This window comes from Netta rufina, assembly GCF_964035555.1.
Source record: "Netta rufina genome assembly, chromosome: 3".
Taxonomy (NCBI): domain Eukaryota; kingdom Metazoa; phylum Chordata; class Aves; order Anseriformes; family Anatidae; genus Netta; species Netta rufina.
The window spans coordinates 106,250,253-106,271,729 of NC_140125.1; the positions used below are offsets into that span (position 1 = coordinate 106,250,253).

A 21,477-nucleotide genomic window follows, 5' to 3' on the forward strand; every position below is an offset into this window, starting at 1 on the left:
AAAAATTTATAATGGAGGGTGGGGGGAGATTAAGAAGTCAGAATAAAAGTGGAAAAAGTGATAATATAAGACATTCAGTTCTATTTTGCTTAGGCATTAATATCATGTTTCCTTGAAAATTTCCTACCAAATCAATAAGTAGCATAATATTTTTCATTATAATAAAAGGAACCAAGGCGAATGTGGAACTATAAGAAACAAAAAAGTGACATTGCTACAACAGAAACATTTAGGAATAAAATAGCTTGAACTGTAGAATCCATAAATCTGACAACCCTTCAGCTTGGATGTTACCTTATTCACTATAATATCCATGCATACAGAAGTATCCTCAAAAGCTAACACCACTACAGCAAACAGCATTTCTCATCTGTTAGCACTGGTGTCAGCTGACACAATTCTAACCTTAAGAAGCTTATGAGAATATAGCTTTTCTAAAATTAATCATGCAAAACATTCCTGTGGCTTGAGACTACAGCTAGGATCCAATGCAAGCTCTGTACTTGGTTTGAAATGGGAAGGGGCTGAAGAACTGCCTTACCCAGATGATGTGGTTTACTACACTTTTACACCTTTCAGACCACTATTCTGTAGGTTGTACAGGATAGTATAGGATGTACATACCTGAACTAACTAGTTTTCATTATTAAAATTAAATGTACAGTCTAAAGAAACAACAACAAAAAAAGATTATTTTTTTTTTAAATCAGTTTATTTAAATGACAGACATGGCTTTTTTTTTTTTTTTTTTTTTTTTAATAACTTCACTAAAGTCCTTTTGCCGTGCCCTAGGGAACACCATGTTTGTAAAGAGCTAGAATAATCACAATCATGAACAGTGAATTTTTAATTTCCCTGGACAGGAAAAAGAATAAACCAAAGAAGCAAGCAGACAAAGTGAAACGGTGGCTATTTCAACTGCAAGTCTTTGTGTTTCTTTTTGGAAAGCTGTTAGTAAAGACTCTCCTCCTCCACACAAATATTTCTTTTTATATACCACTAAAAATGTTAAAAAGAAGCAAGGGAGGATGAATCCTGATGGTATATCTTGCCTAATGTAAAGAACCTATAAACCTTAACTCTGAACTGTTAGTTACCTGAAGTGTGATTTAGATGGAATGAATCTATCCAAGTCTAAGACTACAGACTTGTCCAAATCTAGGACTTCTCCCATGAGGTGCTTCTACCTAATGCCAGTGATACTTGAACCCATTATGGGTCTTCATTAGGGTAATTGCAAGTATCAAGAGGTCTGAGTTTGTACATGATCAGAACTGCCAGGACCAAGCAATGCAAACCCCTTGGTTTAGGACAGATCGTGTGAAAAAACAAGGGCCATCCTTCTAAAATTCAATTTCTTGTGGGTCTTCATTTACATTTGGTACATAGGAACATGAATAGGTTCAGAGGAAAATGCACTATCTTCTAAAGAAAGTAAAACACCAACTACAGGTTTTTGGAACAAGTTGCCCAGGTAGGTAAAGTCACTGTCCCTGGGGGTGTTCAAGGAAAGGTTGGACGTGGTGCTTAGGGACACGGTGTAGTGGGTGACATTGGTGGTAGGAGGATGGTTGGACCAGGTGATCTTGGAGGTCTTTTCCAACCTTAATGATTCTGTGATTGTACAGGAAAGCTTACCCAAGTGACAGCACAGTGATTAGAGCACTCAGTCAGATGTTGAGAACTGGATGCACCATAGGAGGGGGCTGAATCCCCATCTGCAGAGGTGCCCCTCACAGGCAGCTACTCAGGTATTTAGGTGCTCCTTTCCTTTAGAGCACGTCTGGTTTAAAAGGGTCTCCAGAACATTACTTCAGATGAGCTACAAAACACTCCCAAGATCTCAGGCAAATTTAAGGTAATTTATGACAAACTTAAGACTGAGGACTAAAAGCCACGACTGTATTTTGCCAGTGAAGCATCACCTAGCAGCCTGCATGAGCATTTGCTATGTAAACCACCCAGGGCAGCCCCAGAAACAGAAGCTGCCTCAGAATTTAATTATTCCAAGTCCTTCCGGCTCTCTCAAGTCGTTTTTTATTGAAAGCGAGTGACAGCCGCGTTATGTCTCTGGGTTTAAAAGCGCCGAGGCCTCTGTCAACAGGGCCCCCCCTGCGCTGCCTCGCCTCAGCTTCCCGCCGGGCCCGGCACTGCCTCAGCGAGCATGTCCGCGCCCGCCCCGGGCAGCGGGTGAGGAGATGGGCACGGTGAGGGGGGACACGGGGCAGGAGGAGAAGGAGGAGGACACGGGTGAGGAGATGGGCACGGTGGGAGTGGAGCCCCGGAGAGGCGCCCGGGGGAAGAACCGGAGGTCTCCGTGTGCGGTTTGTGCTTCTCTGATCTATTCACAGAGTAACAGCGGCGTAGCTGTCGGCCAGTGGTTTTTGTAACTGTTTTCTGTCTTATTCTGCTGACAGCATCTCTGCGCATCTTCCTCCTGCTCCTTCCTATCCAGCTGGAAAGGAAAACACAGGGAGAGCGATATTCCAGCGGTGTCTTTTGCAGCCTCCAAGTTGAGCAGCCTTTCTACATCTCGTTCCCACATCTGCCTACGGGCGCCCGAAGAAGTGAGAGGCAATACTGATCAAACACAAGTCCTGCATGGTGTTCGGCTGTCAGCGAAGTCCACAAACTCTGCGACGATGGAGACTGCGCTCAGCGATGCGAGTGGACCGGCATGGGAGGGACGAGGGGAGGAGGAAGCTTCAGCTCCTCGTCCAGAAGCTGGAGGGAACAGCCCTGAGAAAGGAGGAACTGCTGCGCTCCCTCTCTGACATTGTGCAGAAGGTCGTGTTCCAGTTCAGTCTGAGGCATAGGGTGACTCACTGTACTCGTGTTTCAAAAAAAAATAATCAGTAATTCACCCTAGCTCTGTCAGTTCTTAGGGAAGAGCACGTTTTATGTGGGACTTTGTTAGCCTCTTACCTGCCTTGTGTTTCTACAGTGACCAGGAGTGAAGGGAAAATATCAGAGCATGTCGGAGTTCTGGCTGATTTCTGCCCCAGGAGATAAAACAAATCTGCAGGCATGGGAGAGAATGAATACGGTGACACTGAAATCCAACTTGTCCAGCAACAGCAAGTTCCATATTCCGGACTTAAAGGTAAGTGGGGAAGCGGTTTGGGTATGGGTGATGAAACAGCCCCAGGCAGGACTAGAGACTTCTGTGGGATTTTTCATTTGGGACAATGTGCAGAGAGCTGAAGAGGATTGCGACTGGGGAATGAGTTGTGTTCAGTCAATTAAAAACTGATCAGAAAGGAACAGGAGTTGTTTTGCTTGAAGCTGACTTTTGTCATCTTCAGTATGTGTAAGGAGTGAAGGTGACCAGTTAAATAACTAATGTGTTACATTTGGCGTACCATTTTCTTCCAGCTGTGACAACCATATAGCATTGTACATCTTGGATCACTAATGCACAGGGAGTAGTGAAGTATCTAGAACCATGCCAGTAAGACCGCTGACAGAGAAGACAGTGCTATAATGCACATTTCTCTATGGGAAATAGATGTGTGTGGATATTCAGCTACATTAACAGCTTCATAGGATCATATAAATAGGGAGAGCATTAATCCTTGATTTTATTATGTCTTTGCCTCATTTAATCCTTCTTTTATAAGATTTGCACCTTATTTTTGTTTCACTTGTGGCTGTGAAAAGTTCGAATATGCTTCATTAAAGTTAGTGGAGCTACAACAGATGTAGAACTTGATTCCCTGGGGAGCTGCCATCGCCCATCACTTATAAAGCTACAGTTAGTCCAGGATCTGGCTTTAATCCAGAAAGATTGTTAATGGTTATAATTTGAGCTATTTCTGTTACATAAGGATGCAAGTGAAAGGGGATTGTGGCCTCTTCTCAAGTAAATAACCTACTGAATTAGCACATGAATGCTGCAGACTGGAGGTGCTGCTTTTTACACGTGCTCAGAGATTGCTATGATTTTACCTTCTGTGTGCCTTACAGTCACCAACTCAGCCAGCGTTGGTGAGAGTCCATTAATGTTAAAGGAAATGTTTGCAGCATCTGAAGATGCTAATTGTTCTATGTAAAATTTGTTTCTTTGTTCCTTTTTTCCTTCAGCTTGACCCTTTGTAATGATGGGCTGACAAAAGTGCAAGAAAAGGTTCGGCAATATATTGTAATGCCATACAATCACATCCTAAATGTAGGATTGTGACAGTGACAGAGTCACACAAAAAGCAGATGTTGGTGTAGGAGGAAATGGCTTTGTGAGAGACTTAGTCCTTGCAATTAGGAAAGAATGAGAATGAAGAACCTCTTGAATACATACTGCTTTGCTTGGTTCTCTCAGTACATCAGACTTGTATGTATGTTGGGCATGTTTCTACCTAGCATTTTATCAGGAAAAAGGCCAATATGTTCTACAAGATCATTCAGGAATGAAAACAGGAAGGAAAACATTGATGTGTGATCTTGAGATGTCATATATAGCTTTTCCTTTATTGAAAAAGGCTTTTTGTACCCTAGGCTTTGAGAAAAGGAATTGCTTCTATTTTCTACTGAGTGAATGAAATTCTGCAAAACTTTTGAATTCACACATGTTAAATACAAGTCAAAGTCCCTAAGAAAGCCAACGGAAGCCTTAGACTTGTGTATCTTTCACCTACTTCTCATCTCTTACACAGGTGGGGACACTGGATGCTCTTGTTGGTCTGTCAGATGAGTTGGGAAAACTTGATAGCTTTGCTGAAAGGTAAAATAGATCTTATTTACTGCCTACAAATGAGAAACAGACATTGTTTTTATGGCATGGTATGTCCTTGTGTTCACCTCAGTCTGACTCAGTTTAACCCAGACTGCGACCTGACTAAAGTGGACAGGTTTGTTTAACCCTTCTGTCAATTGCCATAGAAAGGACTATTTCTTAAAACCTGGCTGCACGAAGTCAGTGGTACTTCTGTCTGTACAGTGATGTCTGAGTGGCAATACTAGGGAAGCTGTTTCTCAAAGGGAAACTGTTAAAAAAAATGTTTTTTCTTTATTTTATATTGTACAGCAACTTCCACGCTATCCAGAATCTCAAATTAATAAAATATTTAGATAATATGAAGCCCTCCCTGATTTTCTTTTTCCAGAATATTATTCTTGAGATTTCTCTTTTCCAACCAGATTTAGGAGTTCTAAGCAGTAAGTTCTCCTGAATGAAATCTGGGACTCCCCCTCTTAGCCTTTTAAACTCCCAAAACATTGACTGTTTGACTATTAATATCAAAATATTGACTGTTTGATACATGTTGTATCAAACCTGTTTATGCATAGACTTGTGGGATCTCCTTGCTGACCATCACCAAGTTTGCTGTTAGGGCCAAACTGACCTGAGTGTACAAAGGATAGAGAACAGCAAGCTGAGGAAATGACAGGTTTTGAGATACTTCATGGCACAAAGTAGGCTTTGTTGAGGAAGCAATGAGAGTACAAGCTGCTGCTTCTCTTTTCTTTTTTAGCTTTGGAGGCATACCTCACATATTGCTGTGGTCTTGGCCACAGAGCCATATGTTAACTCTGAGGCTTTTTGCCTTTTCAATCCCAGCCAGGACTGATAAGGAGTTGCTCGTCTAAATATGCTTGGTACTTTTCATGAATTTTGTCTGTTGGATGCAAATGCTTACAGAGACACTGATATAAGCTGTTTACATCTATGTTAGGCTGTTTGGGTAAAAGTAAGTCTGCCAGAATGCATTTCTCCACAGGACAGTGTAATGATTTTACTGGTACTCGCAGCAACACTGATTACGTTTGATCACCCTGGGTTACTTGCAATTTTGATCTTTTTAGAATTGCTTTTTCAGGATTTTTTAGCAGGACAGAGCAGCTTAATAGTTAATTCATACATAAAACCTTCTCTGTTGCCACTCTGTCCATCTGGCAGGGAAAACTACCCTGAAGTCTCTGTAAACGCATCCAGGTCCCTGGTTCATACTGCAGGAGATTGTCTGTGCTGAAATGAAGTGGGAATGGGGGTAAATGGAGAGACCCAGTAGCAGCTGCCTATTCTAATGCAAGATTTCTCTATTCAGGGCAGCAGATAGCCAAGCAATTGTGTGATTCTGCTTTGAGGGTTGCAAAAATCATGCAGAATTGATTTTTAGAAGAGCTTAACTAATTCCAAACTTTGTACTGGAATAAGATTTCTGCAAAGCCTGCTGTAGGATCAGTGTATCACTGAGGATAGTTTATGTGGCATATCATCATGAGCTTCTTAATCTCCCACTGTTACCTTTGTCTTAACTCTTCAGTGTAGCATACAGCTCCTTGTTCAAGCTGAATGCCACTTTACTCCACGAATTGTCCCTTCAGTGCCAGTAGTGACACTCACTATATGACATACATATGCACTGAGCAAAGGAGGCAGTGAAACTTCTGCAGAGTAAGCTCCTGAGGTGAGGACTCTTCCTATTTGTCTTTGAGCTAACTAATCAAGAAGAAGCAATAAGATTTAAAAATAAGAAACATGCTTAAAAAATAAGAAAAATGAGTTAGAGGAGAGCAATAGCAGAGAACAATCAACACAAATGTACTGGAAGTCCAAAAGTGTTTATTGTTAAATAGATGCCAAAGGTCTGGAGTATAAATTGGGAGTCAAGGGTTAAAATGCCCAGCACTTGTACTTAGTGGAAGCAAATGGCATCCAGAGGGTTATGAGGCTGCTAAATGACCTGAGCATTTACATTCCTGCTCCTCTGTGGCAGCTAGCTACCTGCTGCACTGTTGCTAGATAAACAGAACTGCTCATAAAGCCAGGCAGCACAAACCTGCCAGCGCTGCCTCCTGCCAGGACAGCAGAGAAGGGGCAAGAGTTTGCAGGATCTACTGTTTCCATGTACTTTTATTATTTATTTACACAGGAGGCGGAGTGTTTTTCCATGTCACCGTATGGTAGGTGCCGTGGTGCTCTCCAAAGCTGACATTCCCCTCCCTTACTCTTACCCAGGGGCTCTCCAGGATCCAACATCTGCAGAGCCTGAAATTGAAGGGCTTCTGCTGCCTGCAGCCTTTGGAGACCTAGCTGCTAGTGCCAAATAATACACAGTATCATTTAAAGACTGATAAACTTTTCTTTTTTAATTAAGTAATGACATTGCAGCATTTTCACAAGCAAAATGTGTGTTTTTTCCAAGCTATAATAATAAACTACAGGGAGTTATTTTTGCAGGTTTTCTCTCTACAGGTTTTTATTACTACTTTTTAAAGGCAGTCTAGTTGAAACCCTCTCCTTTTATAACACAGCATTTGAAGGTGATATTTGCTCAAGGTGAGACTCACCTGATCAAATGGAGCGGTTTAAGGGCTGCTTGTGAAAGCTGTGCACTGCTGGATGCTGCTGTAGTCAACGGGGCTTCTCCAGGGGTCTGATTCCTCTCGCTTGCCTCAGCCATCAGTGGCACGCAGGGTGTGCTCTCTTTCATTGCCCAGGGAATGTATTAATTGAGTGAGGCCCAGCTGCCTTTCCCGGGATGGAAGGCAAGGTGCAGAGACCAGGCTGGGATGGGAGAACATCTCTCTAGCCCAGCTTGTTCTGGCCATACCCTGCCTGAGGGGACCCTACGTCATGTGGGCTGGAAGGGCAGGGAGCCTTGGCTGGGCAACTAGAGCTGTAAGGTGCACGAGAGCACATACCTGCCCCACCATCAGTCTCTAAGGTGAGAGACCAAAGCTGTCGGTCTCCCAGCTATCAGGTTAGCCACCAGCTGCACTCACCTGTAATTAAAACACTTCAGTCCCCTTGGAAAAGTTACTGGTTTATGTGCTTTCATGTTGGCTGCTTTCTCTGTTACATGCCCAGCCTCCTGCTGTGCGTTGTTTTCCTCCAAGTTCCTTTGGGCTCCCCGGGCATCAGGAAGGAGCTGAAAACCAGCTGCATCTGCCAGCTGAAAATTGCAGAAGTATTTGGCAAGGTGGCAGCTGACGCAGAATGGCTTGGTGGGTCCCTGCACTCTCCCCTCAGCCCGAGTGTGGGCAAAACAGTTCTCCACCAGCAGCTCTCAGCCTGCATGGGGTCCCTAAGTGGCTGCAGCTGGACAGTAAAAACCAGGGCAGCCCTTAAAGGGCTGTGAGCTGGTAGAGATTCCCCCCAGGGAATGGGGCAGCTCTGTTTGGTGCACCAAGCCTGGACTCTGAGCTGCTCCTGTCTGGTGTCATGAGAACAGCAGCAATTCTGCCCACTGTGTTTTTGGCAGCATCAGCAGTCTCTGATCTTTCCTCCCTGTCACAGGACTAGAAAACCTTTCCAGAAACTGTGAGCTTGTTCCCAGGAAGGGAGGTGGGAGAAATCTTTACCTCTGTGAATTCCTTCTTTTAAATGCCCTGTAAATCAGCTTTGCAACACATCAGAGAATCATTATCTCTGATACTTTCATAATATCTGTACCTGAAATCCCTTTCCTTAGCTCTTGAAAGCCACAGGATGTCTCAAGACACACTGTCATTTAATGTCACCACCCCATGGTCCACTTCATGTCTCTGCGAATGTCATGATCAGGCGGTCAATTTTTAGCTGTTGCTTTGTTTACGAGGAGTAGTAAACCCGGTACTGTTAGGGGAACTGAAGGCCAAATTCTGAGAATAGTTCTGAGTACAGAAAGATACAGAAACAACCAGAAATGCAGTTTGGCCTTTATGAAAGAGGTACTTTGTCTGGGATCAAATGATTCAATTCTACTGCTGAAGGGATGTGATGACACTTTTTTTTTTTTTTTTTTAATAAACTGTCTAGAGAAAAATCTTCAGAAGGAGGAGATTTGTCCAAATCACTGCTCAGAATCAAAGGAGGATTTGAAGCTTGTTCTCATACATCTTAAAGCAATGTCTTGGCCACCATGCTAAAGAGAGGGGAGAGAGTCCCCTGAACAAGAGGAATAAGGTGGAAATTCTCACTGTCAAAGAGAACATCTTTGTTTTCTCCTGAGTACCTAGTCAGAACCTTATTTCAGCAACCACAAGGGTTTATTCAGTGTCCTGTGGACCATATTTTCAAGCAGGGCTAGACTGGATGGTTCTGTGTGTAGTCTTGTCACTCCATCACTTTCAGAGCTGTAAACATGGGTTTCATGTCTTCCGGTTTCTGCTGTAAGCATCATGACTTACAGTGTATTTTTAGGAACTCTAGAGCACTGGGAAGAAGATATTATCTATGTGTTTACAGAAATCAGTGTATTTTAGTTCTGCTATATGCCACAGGTTGTTTATTATCATTTGAATTGCAAATTGACCTGCCTTGCTTCAGAGTTTTGTTGGAGTATCTCCATGTTTATCAGATCGTTGTTGTAACTATTTTATGTTGTTTCTTCACTAACAATGTTTCTCTGTTACACTGAAGCGTAATAAAGAAAATAGCCCAGTATATAGGAGAAGTCATGGAGGACTCCAAAGATAAAGTCCAGGAGAATCTTCTGGCCAATGGAGGTAGGTGCTGTGAATGGGGATATCTTAACGTTAACACATTGGTGCTACTGGTATTTGCTTCAGGATGTGAACACCTAGAATTGAAACACTCACACATTAGAAAGGACAACAATCAGGAATACTTTTTAAGAACATATCTGGCCAGATCCCTTTTTTTTACTTCTCAAAGTTTTATCCAGTTCCAGCTTTGCTTCCTGCTTCCAGGACAGTATTAAGCAGCTGGTACCCCTTTGTGGAATAAATGTTTTTAGCACCAGAGCTAAGGAATGAAGAGCAGAGAAGGAGACATCCTCCTTCATACCTAAAATGGCCAAGCATCTTTTTGTGGCCTTCATAGACTGGATCACTTCCAGGCAGCTAAACTGTATTCTATACAGCAGCATGGCATCCATGAGTATTTTGCTTTCCCTCCCTCAGTGCTGGGATAGATCCCGTGCTCTGTTAACCATGGATTTCTGACACCACAGGTGGACATTTGAGGCCCTGGCTCCAAAACATGACACACTTCATCTCCTGGGGAGTTAGGAGTTGGTTGTGAGCAGCAAGACCAGAAACACCATGTTATACTCAGTGCTGCAGTTACAACCAAAGCCTGAGCAGTTTCCTACACTGATAACTTGACATCTGTAGGTTCTGTAGTGGAGCTGTGATGCTGTTCAGCAGCTGGGTGGGTGAGGACTTCCCAGGCCAGCACAGGCAGCAGGACATGAGGGCTTTGGTTTCCCTTCTGATGTCCTGCCCTGGCTGGCAGCTGTTACACAGCAGAGAAGAAGAGCAGGCAGTGACAGCAAGAACACTTCTGACGTGATGAATTTGGAGCCCACTGCTTCACTGCATGCTCCCCTGCATTGTCTCTAAGTACTCAGTGTGGTGTTTTTGTGACCTCCAAGAATTTATTTCCTCACCTTATCCCTTAGTATGATACTCAAGGCCCTAAAGGGAACTTGTGTTAAGGACAAAGTTAACACTCAGGAACAGATCTCTACGCATTTTGTTAGACCCTGAGTGGGTTTCAGAGCTGCTGCAGAGCATGTTCTTCCCAAGCCATCCTGCATTTGTGAAGCTGGACATGTTACACGTGCTACATACAGGCTTGTAGAGTGACTGTCAGACAAGAAAGCTAACAGCACACACCCCATCACCCTTCGATTGTCTGCAGTGCTGTACTTCAAATCTGTATGAGTAAAGGATAAAAGGGGAAAGTTCTTTTAGAAATGTCCTTTGTGCATGAAATAAGACTGACATTTAATGTGTGCAACTATGTAACAAGTACAATAATCCCACTTATTACCTTACAGGGCTAAAGGATAAAATGAAATGTCTGAAAAGTATGTTGAGAATCACTGGTTGCAGTGGTGTTACAAGCATGCATCTGTGTGTAGTAGTGCTAGAAACGAGTCCTGGTCTGGTTGTAGAGATACAGTGATCAGGTTACGATGGATTTCTCAAGTAACAACCTCGTAGCTTGATCACGATATCCCTATGACTTGAGAAACATCAGGTTCAACTTATTTCCTTTGTTTCCTCTTTTCACACCCTTTTCCTTTCCTGTCAGCTCTGCATGTGCTGTAATAGAGGGATGTGGAAATTATTTGCGTATGTTACTAGTTTCTGTCCTTTGGTCAGCCAAGTGAGTCACATCATAGAACTCTTCGAAAATTACTCACTGCTTCTTAAAAAAAAAAAAAAAAAGAATCAATTTTAATATACAAATATATATATCTAGGATTCCCCTAATAGAATCCCATGTCATTCCTCATAAGCAGCAGCAATACTGCTGTAAGAATCCTCCCTTCCCCCTTTCTGGTTAACAAAGGGACCCCAAAAAAGGTCACAAAATCAGAAACAAAATCATAAGACGTGATTTCTTGCTGTCTTGTCCCATTTCAGACAATTAGACGGTCCAAACGGAGGTTTAGTTTTTCAGTTATACCGTAAAAATGGTCAGGTTTTAGCTCTGATGTATGTTGCTGACAGCAGTTGGGTCCACCAGGTGGTTAAAATGTTGGCTGTGTGTAGCAGTTGTCCGATTAGATTTGTGTGAAGGAAAATGAAAATACCAGAAACACAGCACTTTTGGTTAAATGAGCACACACACTGCATTCCAGCGGGCGACAACTGGAAGCAGTCACTTGGAGATGTCTCTCTTATAGAAGAAAAACTTGGATTTGTGTATATCGGAAATTTTGTTATATCATGATAGCAGGAGGTTCTTTTTTGCTTATTGACCATCAAAAATGTGAAATGTAAGTAAAGCTTTTCTTAAAAGATCTAGAGCAAATTCTGTTCCAACTGTAGTAACGCTGACCCAGAAATAACTTTAAAATTTGGTTAGTCATGGAATTACTCCATTTATAATGAGCTCAAAACTGAAATGGACAAAAAAAAAAAAAAAAAAGAGGAGTAACAATTTTGAAGAATCCAGCATTTTTGGGGAAAGCTGTTCAAGTTGCTGCCTAGAGCTGGGTGAGTGAAGCAGAGTTGGGAAGAACTCAGCCTGCAGGGTTCCTGGGCAGCCGTGAGCACTCTGGGGAGGAGGCATCTCTCCTCTCCTAAGTGCTCCTGTGAACTTCAGGTGTTTTGACCCCCCTGCCTCCTCTCTGGAGGTCTGAGCAAGCACTGCCCGAGGATGAGGCGTGCAGCAGCCCTGCTGCAGCTTTGCCCTATTCCTGCATGCTCCCTGTGCTGGAGGATTTGCCAGCTCCTGGTCAGATGTTGGCAGGAGGGACCTTCGCCTCCTGACTCCTGTGCTTTGGACGTGTGGCAGATTTACAGCTGTGGTTCGCAAAGAAAGGGAGGGAGAAGGTGGTCGTGCCAATGCTCTCTGCCTCCTGGGCAGTTTGTCCTTTGATAAGAAGCTGGTTTCCTCCTAATGTAAGACTTTCCATGCTTCAGAAATCTAATAGGGTAAGCTGACTCTGTTGTGGGGTGAGAGAAGCCCGTGGAAAGGATAGAGCTCTCCTGCCAGGGTGTTCGATGTCACGCAAGGCAGGGCAGCACCCCCAGCCTGGCAGTAAAGCAGTTAAACACCTTTCCACATTCCTCTTCGTGCATCTCAATTCATACAGCATTCCTCTCACCCTGGAAGTCCATCCCACAAGAAACTGTGCTCAGACCTCACTGCTGGAGTGAGTTAACTCTGGGCAAGGCACCAAAGAGCACTGAGCAGCCCCAGCGTGCCCCTCTTTTCCTTAGCACCTTGGTCCTATTCTGCTTCCCATCTCCCCAGAGCAGCTGCCCAGATATTCTCCATCCTTGTGGGTGTGGAAGGAAGCCCATCCTGCAGCTGACAACACCTCTGGCTTCTCTGTCTAGCCACTGAGACTGGGATCCGAAGGGCTCCCAGGACTCAGCATAGGTGAGGAGTTGTCTGAATTCATGAGCTGCTGGAGGAGAATTTTAACGTGGTGCCATAATGCACCAAGCTTAATGTCCTGAGGTTAGGGAGCCTTGGATTTCAGAAGTGAAGCAGTGCCATCCTACTCTAGGGGACATCCTATGCATCATTTCCCCTTAATTCTGGAAGATGCCAGGGCTCTTAGCGGTCTGAGGGTGTCTTGTTTTGGAGGGCTGCATGCACACAGGGCTTTGCTGTGAATTTCTGACGTGTGGTGCTGTGGCTGGACATTTATTTGGATTTATCCACGTAGAAAAACTCCGTATGGCTTTGTGTGAGATGGGGAGCTTTGTGGGCACAGTGAGGGAGGAATTCCCCATCACATCTGGATAGCTTTGATTTCTAGTGAGAGTTTGCCTGGATCATGGATAGGCAACATCAGCTATGCTCTGAATATCTTTGTTCAAACTCTCAGTAACCCGTTTCTTATTTTGGGGGTGTTGATTAGATTGAACACACGATTTGTACAGATTTGATCAAATTTCTGTGAGGATTCAGAGCTGAGCCGCTGGTTCACAGCCATCTCTAATGCTAATTAAAAGTCACGTGTAGGGTATAGTGAGGGAAGACCCCAATTCTTATTACTTAATTTGGTAAGCTGTCAGCTTTAATGCCAACTTTGTATTTTCAGTTGACCTCATTAGCTACCTGACCCGGTTTGAGTGGGACATGGCCAAATATCCCATAAAGCAGCCGCTGAAGAATATTTTGGAAGCATTATCAAAGGTAAATTGTACTCCAGGTTATAAGAAGATATTAGAAAGGGGAATCGTGTCTTCTGACAGTTTTTGGTCCCTTTGGTGCAAAACAGGAGCAGGCTCAGAAGCACACTGCATGAAATCAGTTAATTTAATTGCTACTGTAATAACAGGGATCACGTATTTATATAAAATATTTATATCATCAATAGGTTTATATACTTATATGGCACTTCATCAGATTTTCTAGGACATATTGATAAGCTTTCTGTGTTTTAGTCCCGTTATTGTAATATTTTATTGCTTTTTGTAACTAATATTATTCTCCATGTCGGTTTTCTTGTGAAATCGCTGGCCTTACCTTAAATCAAACACACTGCTGGTCAGACGAGTTGCTTACACTGCCAGCCTATTCAGGAAGGAGTGATCTGTTGTTTGATGTAGATAACAAATGAAATGGTGAACTAGCTCCTTAGGTACACCCACGATACACACAGTAACAGCTAATGAAATCCTTCTGGCTGCAGGGTCCGTTGCCACAGGGCACCTGCAGAACCCAGAAGTGATGTGGGTTCCCTCTCGGCCGTGATCAGCTGGTTGGTGGGAGGCTGACAGCTCTGTCCCCTCGCCACTGTGCAGAGGTGGAAGGAGGAGCAGGAGGACAATGCCTAAAGCACCCGATTGACTCTCAGTTTTTCATTGTTTTAGCAAATGACTCAAATAGAAACAGACCTGAAGACCCGATCAGCTGCATACAACAACATTAAAGGAAATTTGCAGAACCTGGAGAAAAAAACTGTGTAAGTATAGCATGTGCCTGTTCACCTCTGGAGTGCTGCATGGCTCAGGAGAGGACAGTTCATGCCCACGTCCACTTCTGTCCAGCGGGCCACGTGTGTTCTGATGGGAGCAAATTTAGTGCCTGGCTTTGGGCCATGCTGAGCATCCACAGCTGCAGGGGAAGCTGAGGGGTAGCTGATGTGATCAGCTTGTCTTAAAATCAGCTCATGGGAGACTGCAGTTCCTAATATGATTTTGTTAGCAGGGGGAGCAAACAGTCTTGGGAAAGGGTCAAAACCGAATGCCACTGTATTGCTCTGATGAGATTTCAGGGAGTCAGAAATTAGATCATCTGAGTCAACTGGCAGATTCCTTTGCAACACAGAGCTCTTTCCTAGGGGAACTCTGCAAATGCTTTTCAGAAAGTCAACTACAATATTCGAGGCAAAAGCATTTATTTTTCTTCCCTGCTGTGCCTACTAGCATCCCACTTTCATTTTTCTTCTCTTTATTTCATTCTGCTGGTCCAGACAAAGGCTAGCAGAACTCTACAAGTCTCTGCCAGGGCTTCTCTCTCCTGCCTTCAGTTGATTATGATCTTTGCCTATGTGCTACTACCTGAATTTTGCTGCTACCAAAATTGCTGTTGATCTAGATTTTCTCTAGGGCAAGTCAGGCACCAACTCAGTTAAACCCAACCAGAAGCCATAGAAAAAAGTACTTCCAGGTGGTGATTCAGAACATTTGTCAAAAAATGCGTCTGTCCCTCACGAAGACCTACTCAGCATGGGGACCATGGTGTTCCCAAGGGTCAGAAGAGCCCTATCACAGTTGCAGGCCTCGGCTGTGTTTGTGTCCCGTGCCACACCACTGCCAGCCAACCCCACTGGCCTGTGCTTCCAGCTTGGTATGGATGGTGTTAGAAGCGTTTGTCTTGGGCTGCGTAATCGTGGACAGGATGCACTAATGAGACAACAAGCTCTCATTTTCCTTTTCTTGTCTTCTCAGCCTGCTCCTGCAGCATCTCTCCAGCTCCACAACTCCCAGGTCAGGTTAAATCCCAGGAGAGAGGCAGCTGCTCTGTGTGGGCAATGTGAGCAGTGCCGGACCTAGAGCAAAGGGGTGAGGGACAGGAGCTGAGACCTCATGTTCCAGGCACTTCCTCTCAGTGCTGCCCACCTTTGAATGCTGGTGCCTCTGTGTACACTGGTGCCAGCTAGCTTGGGATTAACAAGCATCTAGTAAGTTGTTACTGGCCAGTTCATGTTCCAACTGGCACAGCAACCTCAGCCCCAAAACTACTGGCTCAGGTCCTTCTTCACGCCTGCCCAGTGGAGGAGGGAGGGAGCTGCTCTCTTCCCTCTGGTTCTTACCAGCCATGTCCAGCCTAGTCGCATGCATGTAGTAGGTGTGCAGCCCCGTGGGATCTCAGGTGATCAACAGGGCTGTGAGCAGGCAACTCCTGCAGGCCCCGCAGCACCTGTGCACGAGATTTCTGTCTCCACTATCCTTCAGCTGGAGGGAATCTCCCTGTGCTGCTGAGAGGGGCAGTTTGTTCTCCACCGTCCAGGTTTGCTTGGATGGCTTAGATCAGAACTGACATCGCTCGCTGTGTCTGACACATGGCCCCACAAGCAGCCTTGAGAAAAGCAGGTGCCTCCTGCAAGGTGTGGTGCTGCCTGGCAGAGGGGTGGCAGCTTCAGACAAGCACTTTCCAACCACCTACACCCTCGCTATAAAAACAGTAACAGCAGCATGGTGTCATTTCACATAGAGGAAAAGGATAAACTAGTGCTAGTCGATGACATTCTGGAATTAGCATTAGTTGTTTTTTTTGTTGTTGTTTTTTTTTTTTTTTTTGTTTTGTTTTTTGTTTTTTATTAAGTACAATAAAGATAAATGAACGGCCACTTTAGAAGCATAGACGTGTCCTTCAGGCACCGCAATCCTGATGCTTTTCTACCCCAGTGTGCACTGTTGGCAACAATACTTACAGCATGATACCCCAGCATGCTGCTGTTGGGTTCCTGCTAATGTTCTTTTTTTTTTTCTTTGTCTTGTTCACTTTAGGGGAAACCTGCTGACCCGGACCCTAGCAGACATTGTGCATAAAGAAGACTTTGTTCTGAACTCTGAATACCTCATCACGCTGCTGGTCGTAGTACCAAAGTAAGGCAATAGCGTGGGCACGTGCGCTCAGGTGCGGCATTGAATTTTGGGCCTAAATGCTGGATCCAGGCAATACTGGATCAGGGTGGGGAAGCCGATCCTCACCATGTCTGGGGAATGGGTGGATTTCTTAGCAAAGAGAATGGTTTCTGCCAAGGGTGATGCTGGCACGAAAGAGAGAAACAAGGACGGCTCCAAAGTCAGAGCAGGACAGAAGTGGGATGTAGGTTTTTAGCTGTTACAGAGCAGGTTCTCAAACAGCCTCCTGCTAGGAACAGTAGGAGTTAAAAAATAAAAATAAAATAAATAAATAAACAGAAGAACAGATTTTTACTGGAGCTTAGCCAGTTTATAAAAGGAATTAGACCTGCCATACTCACAGGGCCTCTGCTGGTCATGTAGTTGTTAGTGCCTGCGTGTAGGATGGTTGCTGTCACCACCAGTTGTGAAGGTACAAGACGTCCTTCTTAGAAGCCTACACAGAACTTGTCCTCTCAGTATAGCCCTATTCCGACACACACACACGGTACCATCGTTTTTCTGTCTGTGAAAAACACGTTATGAAAAGCTGTTTGAAGTAAGTTTGTTGAGTTTATTATTGGCAAGTTCTTTCAGATTCCTCCTATAAACAGATGTCTCGCTTTGCAAGCTCACCCTTCTCTTGACCCCGTTCTCTGAGTGCTGGCTCTTGCCATGTTTCCAGCATAGCACCAGATCAGCTCTGGGCCTGTGCTCACAAGATGTACCGCACCTGCCCACGGACCAGAGGCATCATACGTGGAGGTCCTGGAGCATGGGACACTGTGACAGCCTGTACATGTGTGCCAAGAGCCTCGTTCTTCCCACCTTCAGCTTCCTGCTTCAGACCCTTTCTCATCCCAAGACACTGTATGAGAATTGAGGGTGCAACAGTGGAAAAACATCTCTCTAGCTGATGACTAGGACAGGAAAGGAGAGAAGGCTGGTCAATAGCCAGCTGAATGTGAGCCAGCAGTGTGGTCAAGTGGCCAAGAAGGCCAACAACATCCTGGCTCGTATCAGAAATAGTTTGGCCAGCAGGACTAGGGAAGTGATTGTCCCCCTGTACTCGGCTTTGGTGAGGCCATGCCTGAAACGTGTTCAGTTTTGGGCCCCTCACTACAAGAAGGACATTGAGGTGCTGGAGCATGCCAAAGAAGGGCAGTGAAACTGGTGAAGGGTCTAGATAACAAGTCTTACAAGGAGCTGTTGGGGTTGTTTAGCTTGGAGAAGAAAAGGTTTAGGGGAGACCTTACTGTACTTCACAATTACCTTAAAGAGATTGTAGCAAGGTGGGAATCTGGCTCTTCTCCCAAGCACCAGGTGATAAGAGGAGGAGGAATGGCCTCAAGTTGTACCAGGGGAGGTTTAGGTTGGATTTTAGGAGACATTTCTTCACTGAAAGGGCTGTGCAGCATTGGAACAGGCTGCCTAGGGAAGTGGTTGAGTCACCATCCCTGGAGGTCTTCGAGTGTAGAGTTAGAACTTAGCAGCATAATTTAGTACTGGAATTTAGGTTAGAGGTTGGACCAGATGACCTTAGAGGTCTTTTCCAACCTGAATGATTCTATGATTCTAAGAAGTTTTATGTGTTTTTATCACATAACCCAGCTCCTACTCCAAATCATTACCGTAATTAGCTATGATTATCAATACATTTGCTTTCTAGTATATAGTATTTATTTACTCTGCCTCGTCTTGTGCTCAAAGGTCAAGCTACACACAGTGGCAGAAGACGTATGAATCCCTCTCTGATATGGTAGTGCCTCGCTCCACCAAGTAAGTGAAATTCCGAATTAAGGTCCTGGCTGGCTTCAGAGATCCCTGACGTTCCTCAAATTGTTCAGGAATGACTTGTCTAACACATGAGCTCCATGTTAACATATAGATTTGCCCAATCTCATTTGAAATCAGAAATTACACCACTGAAGGAAAGTACAGGTGAAAGAAAAAAACAAACCAACAACTGTTTTTTCTCTACAATTAGCATGTGGTTCCCTTTTCCAGTAATCTAGTTCTTTCCACGTGCAGTACGCACATGAGCAATGAGCCAGGTCTTTTGCTTGCTGTATAACAGAGACAAAAAACTAGTTACAATAATCCAGGCACAATTCAGAAACATGTAATTACATACAACTTTTTATAAAAAAAAATGTTTTACAGAAATCAAACAGTACCTTTCCATCTGTAATTGTTTTCTGCAGTAGAATAAAATAATCCAGTGTACTGCCATTTGCATTATCCTTTCACCTGGAATAAATAATCCTGTAAATAATACTGCTCAGTGTCATAAGTGAAAGAAAGAACTGCAAGAGGAAGGTGAAGAAAGCACAAGAGGTTTGCAATGTCGAATCACAGCAGCTGTTTCTCCCTCCCACAGGATGATCGCTGAGGATGCTGAGGGAGGACTCTTCACCGTGACCCTATTTAGAAAAGTGATGGAAGACTTCAAGGTTAAAGCTAGAGAGAACAGGTAGGCAGTCACGGATTGCGAGGCACATCAGGCTACAAACGGATGATGAGGGTAAAGGCACTTGTTCTTTGTGCAGTACAGCTGAAAGCATTGCTGTTTTTTAGGACTTTACTGTTTGGGCTGCTGCTGGCCCTGAAGCCACTGAGAAGGCAGTGGGAAGGGAAGGAGCTGGGACTAGTTAGAGCAATTCTTTGAACACAGAACTGCAGATCCTGGAATTGTTCTGGCTGCTCTCCTGCTACTGGCAGCAGGAAGTTTGCTTTCTGGGAGTGACTTCAGCTCCTGCCCTCCAGATACTTTAGATGGCTCAGTGGCTAGCACCTTTAAACATACCAATCCTGCTTCTCCAGATGCAAAAGAAATGTGTGTTTATTGCTTGGACTAGGGCTTGTGAGAGCAAATGTCACTCAATTGCAGGTTCATGGTTCGAGAATTTTATTTTGATGAGAAGGAACTGAAATGTGAAAAGGAAGAGCTGATGAAATTAGCTTCTGATAAGAAACAGCAATACGTAAGTAGCACATCGAGTTGATGGTGCATGTATTTAGGCCCTTGGTGTTGGTGTGTGTAAGGATCTCACTCAGAAATGGTTTTATAGTTCCAGCAGATTCCTGCGAGCTCTATCTAGCACCAAGAGCTCTATCTAAAACCAAGGCACAGGACAGATAACAGAATTTGCCCAAGGTTACTCAAGCTTCTGATAAGCTGGGAGCCAATAATGGGTTGCCTGAGAACTACCTCAGCAGCCCATGGTGGGTTCGATGGTGTTAGCTATGGAGCAGCTTCAGGGAGTGAAGGGCATCACGGTACCGCTACGTTTGTCCTCATAGGGCCCTCTGCTGCGCTGGCTGAAAGTGAACTTCAGTGAAGCGTTCGTGGCTTGGATTCACGTGAAAGCCTTGAGAGTTTTCGTCGAATCTGTCCTGAGGTAAGCGGGCAGTGCTGGCAGAGGTTCCTGGAGAAGTCAGAACGTGCAGCCCCGCAGAAGGGCGGGGGTGGAAAGCTGTGCCCCCCCGGGAAATGACCCCGTGTGTTGGTGTGTCCCAAGGTATGGCCTCCCGGTGAACTTCCAAGCGATGTTGCTGCAGCCAAATAGGAAGTCCGTAAAGCGCCTGAGGGATGTCCTGAACGTGGTCTTCAAACACCTGGATGAAGTCGCAGCAGCAAGTATAATGGATGTGCGTATTTAGGCTACAACTGCACGTGCTGTAGGGTTCAGGCAGGATCCCTGCTGACAGCTGTAACCTCCGGTGGCTACAGAATGGCTAGGGGCATCGGGCAGGGGCAGGTTATCGTGGAGATGTGCAGTGTAGTTTCCATTGAAGCAGCCACCGTTAACAGCTACCAGGCTGAAATTGGTCTGCTCAGTTACGGCAGTTTCTTCAGGTGAAAAGCTTCACGCCTTCTGTAAGCTTTCAGATCAACACAACAGCAGTAATTCAAAATGAACCCTAGGACTGTGACAGCTCCCTGGCCAGTAAGTGGCTGCCACTGACTAAACTTCTCAACCTGGGCCTTCAGCAGGCAGCAGTACTTGCTTTCTTCCTCCCCACATCTTCAGTGCATAAAGGATTTAGGATAAACCAGTGGAAATCCCATGGCTTAAAGCCAATAGCTTAGAACTGCCTAAGACCAGGCAGGCATGAGTCCCAGTGCATGAACCAAGGAGAAAGAAATATATTGTTTTAGAGATGAAGCACCACGAAATGCTGCAATGCACATTCATGAAGTTACAAACAAGCATCAACTCTCAATGCTGACGGCATTAGACAGCCTAAAACTACCAAGCAAACATCAGATTGTGTGTGAAGTCCCTGTGTTAAGCACAGCAAGTGCAAGACTCCATTCCCCCTAAGAAAGTGAAGTACAAAAAGCAATCCAGGTTAGCTTGGAACAGTGCAACGCTTTCTTTACTGGTATTGAAGTCATGTTTTCTTTTGCAGCCTGGCATGGACATCCCTGGCTTACAACTGAGCAATCAGGAGTACTATCCTTATGTCTATTTCAAGATTGACCTCAGCCTTCTTGACTGCAGTTAAAAAGAAAAAAATCACTCAAGCTTAATCTATTCAGGACCCTAATGTTATAATAAAAGAATCGTTAGCTGCTGAAAGTCAAATTAAAACACAGAAGCTGTAGCAGGATAACCACACAAGATTTTTCTAACACTTCCACTAAGGTTTAAGCAACTTCAGTATAAACATCTTTTGTTCATAGTGTTACAGAAATGTATTTCTGAGGCAGGCGGTACTACGGTAGTATTTATTATTTTGTTGGGAAGTTACAAAGATGGAGTCTCTACTGGACTGGAAATAAAACTGTTTTAAATGTGTGGTGGCTGATGGATCTATTAGGCATGTACAGTCCTGGTACTGCAACAACAACTTAACAGGAAAAAAAAGCATCAAAGCAGAATGCCATTTTTTTTTTCCATATAATTTAACAAAAGTACTTAAGAAAACTTGCCAGGATTGCTTTGAACCTTACTGTGATCTGATTTACAATCCCAAGCACTC

At 44.3% G+C, this 21,477-nt stretch overlaps 1 protein-coding gene across 1 annotated transcript; it reads left to right on the forward strand.

The window, feature by feature from the left end:
* The first annotated feature begins 2,901 nt into the window (after positions 1-2,901).
* ATP6V1C2 (ATPase H+ transporting V1 subunit C2) lies at positions 2,902-21,230 on the forward strand. Its single transcript, XM_084285416.1, has 12 exons — positions 2,902-3,103; positions 4,650-4,717; positions 9,341-9,426; positions 13,455-13,549; positions 14,230-14,321; positions 16,372-16,470; positions 18,199-18,267; positions 18,869-18,961; positions 19,379-19,472; positions 19,792-19,889; positions 20,010-20,139; positions 20,905-21,230. The coding sequence occupies exons 1-12, from the start codon at positions 2,975-2,977 to the stop codon at positions 20,998-21,000; spliced, it is 1,149 nt and encodes a 382-aa protein (XP_084141542.1). The 5' UTR covers positions 2,902-2,974; the 3' UTR covers positions 21,001-21,230.
* Positions 21,231-21,477: the final 247 nt, after the last annotated feature.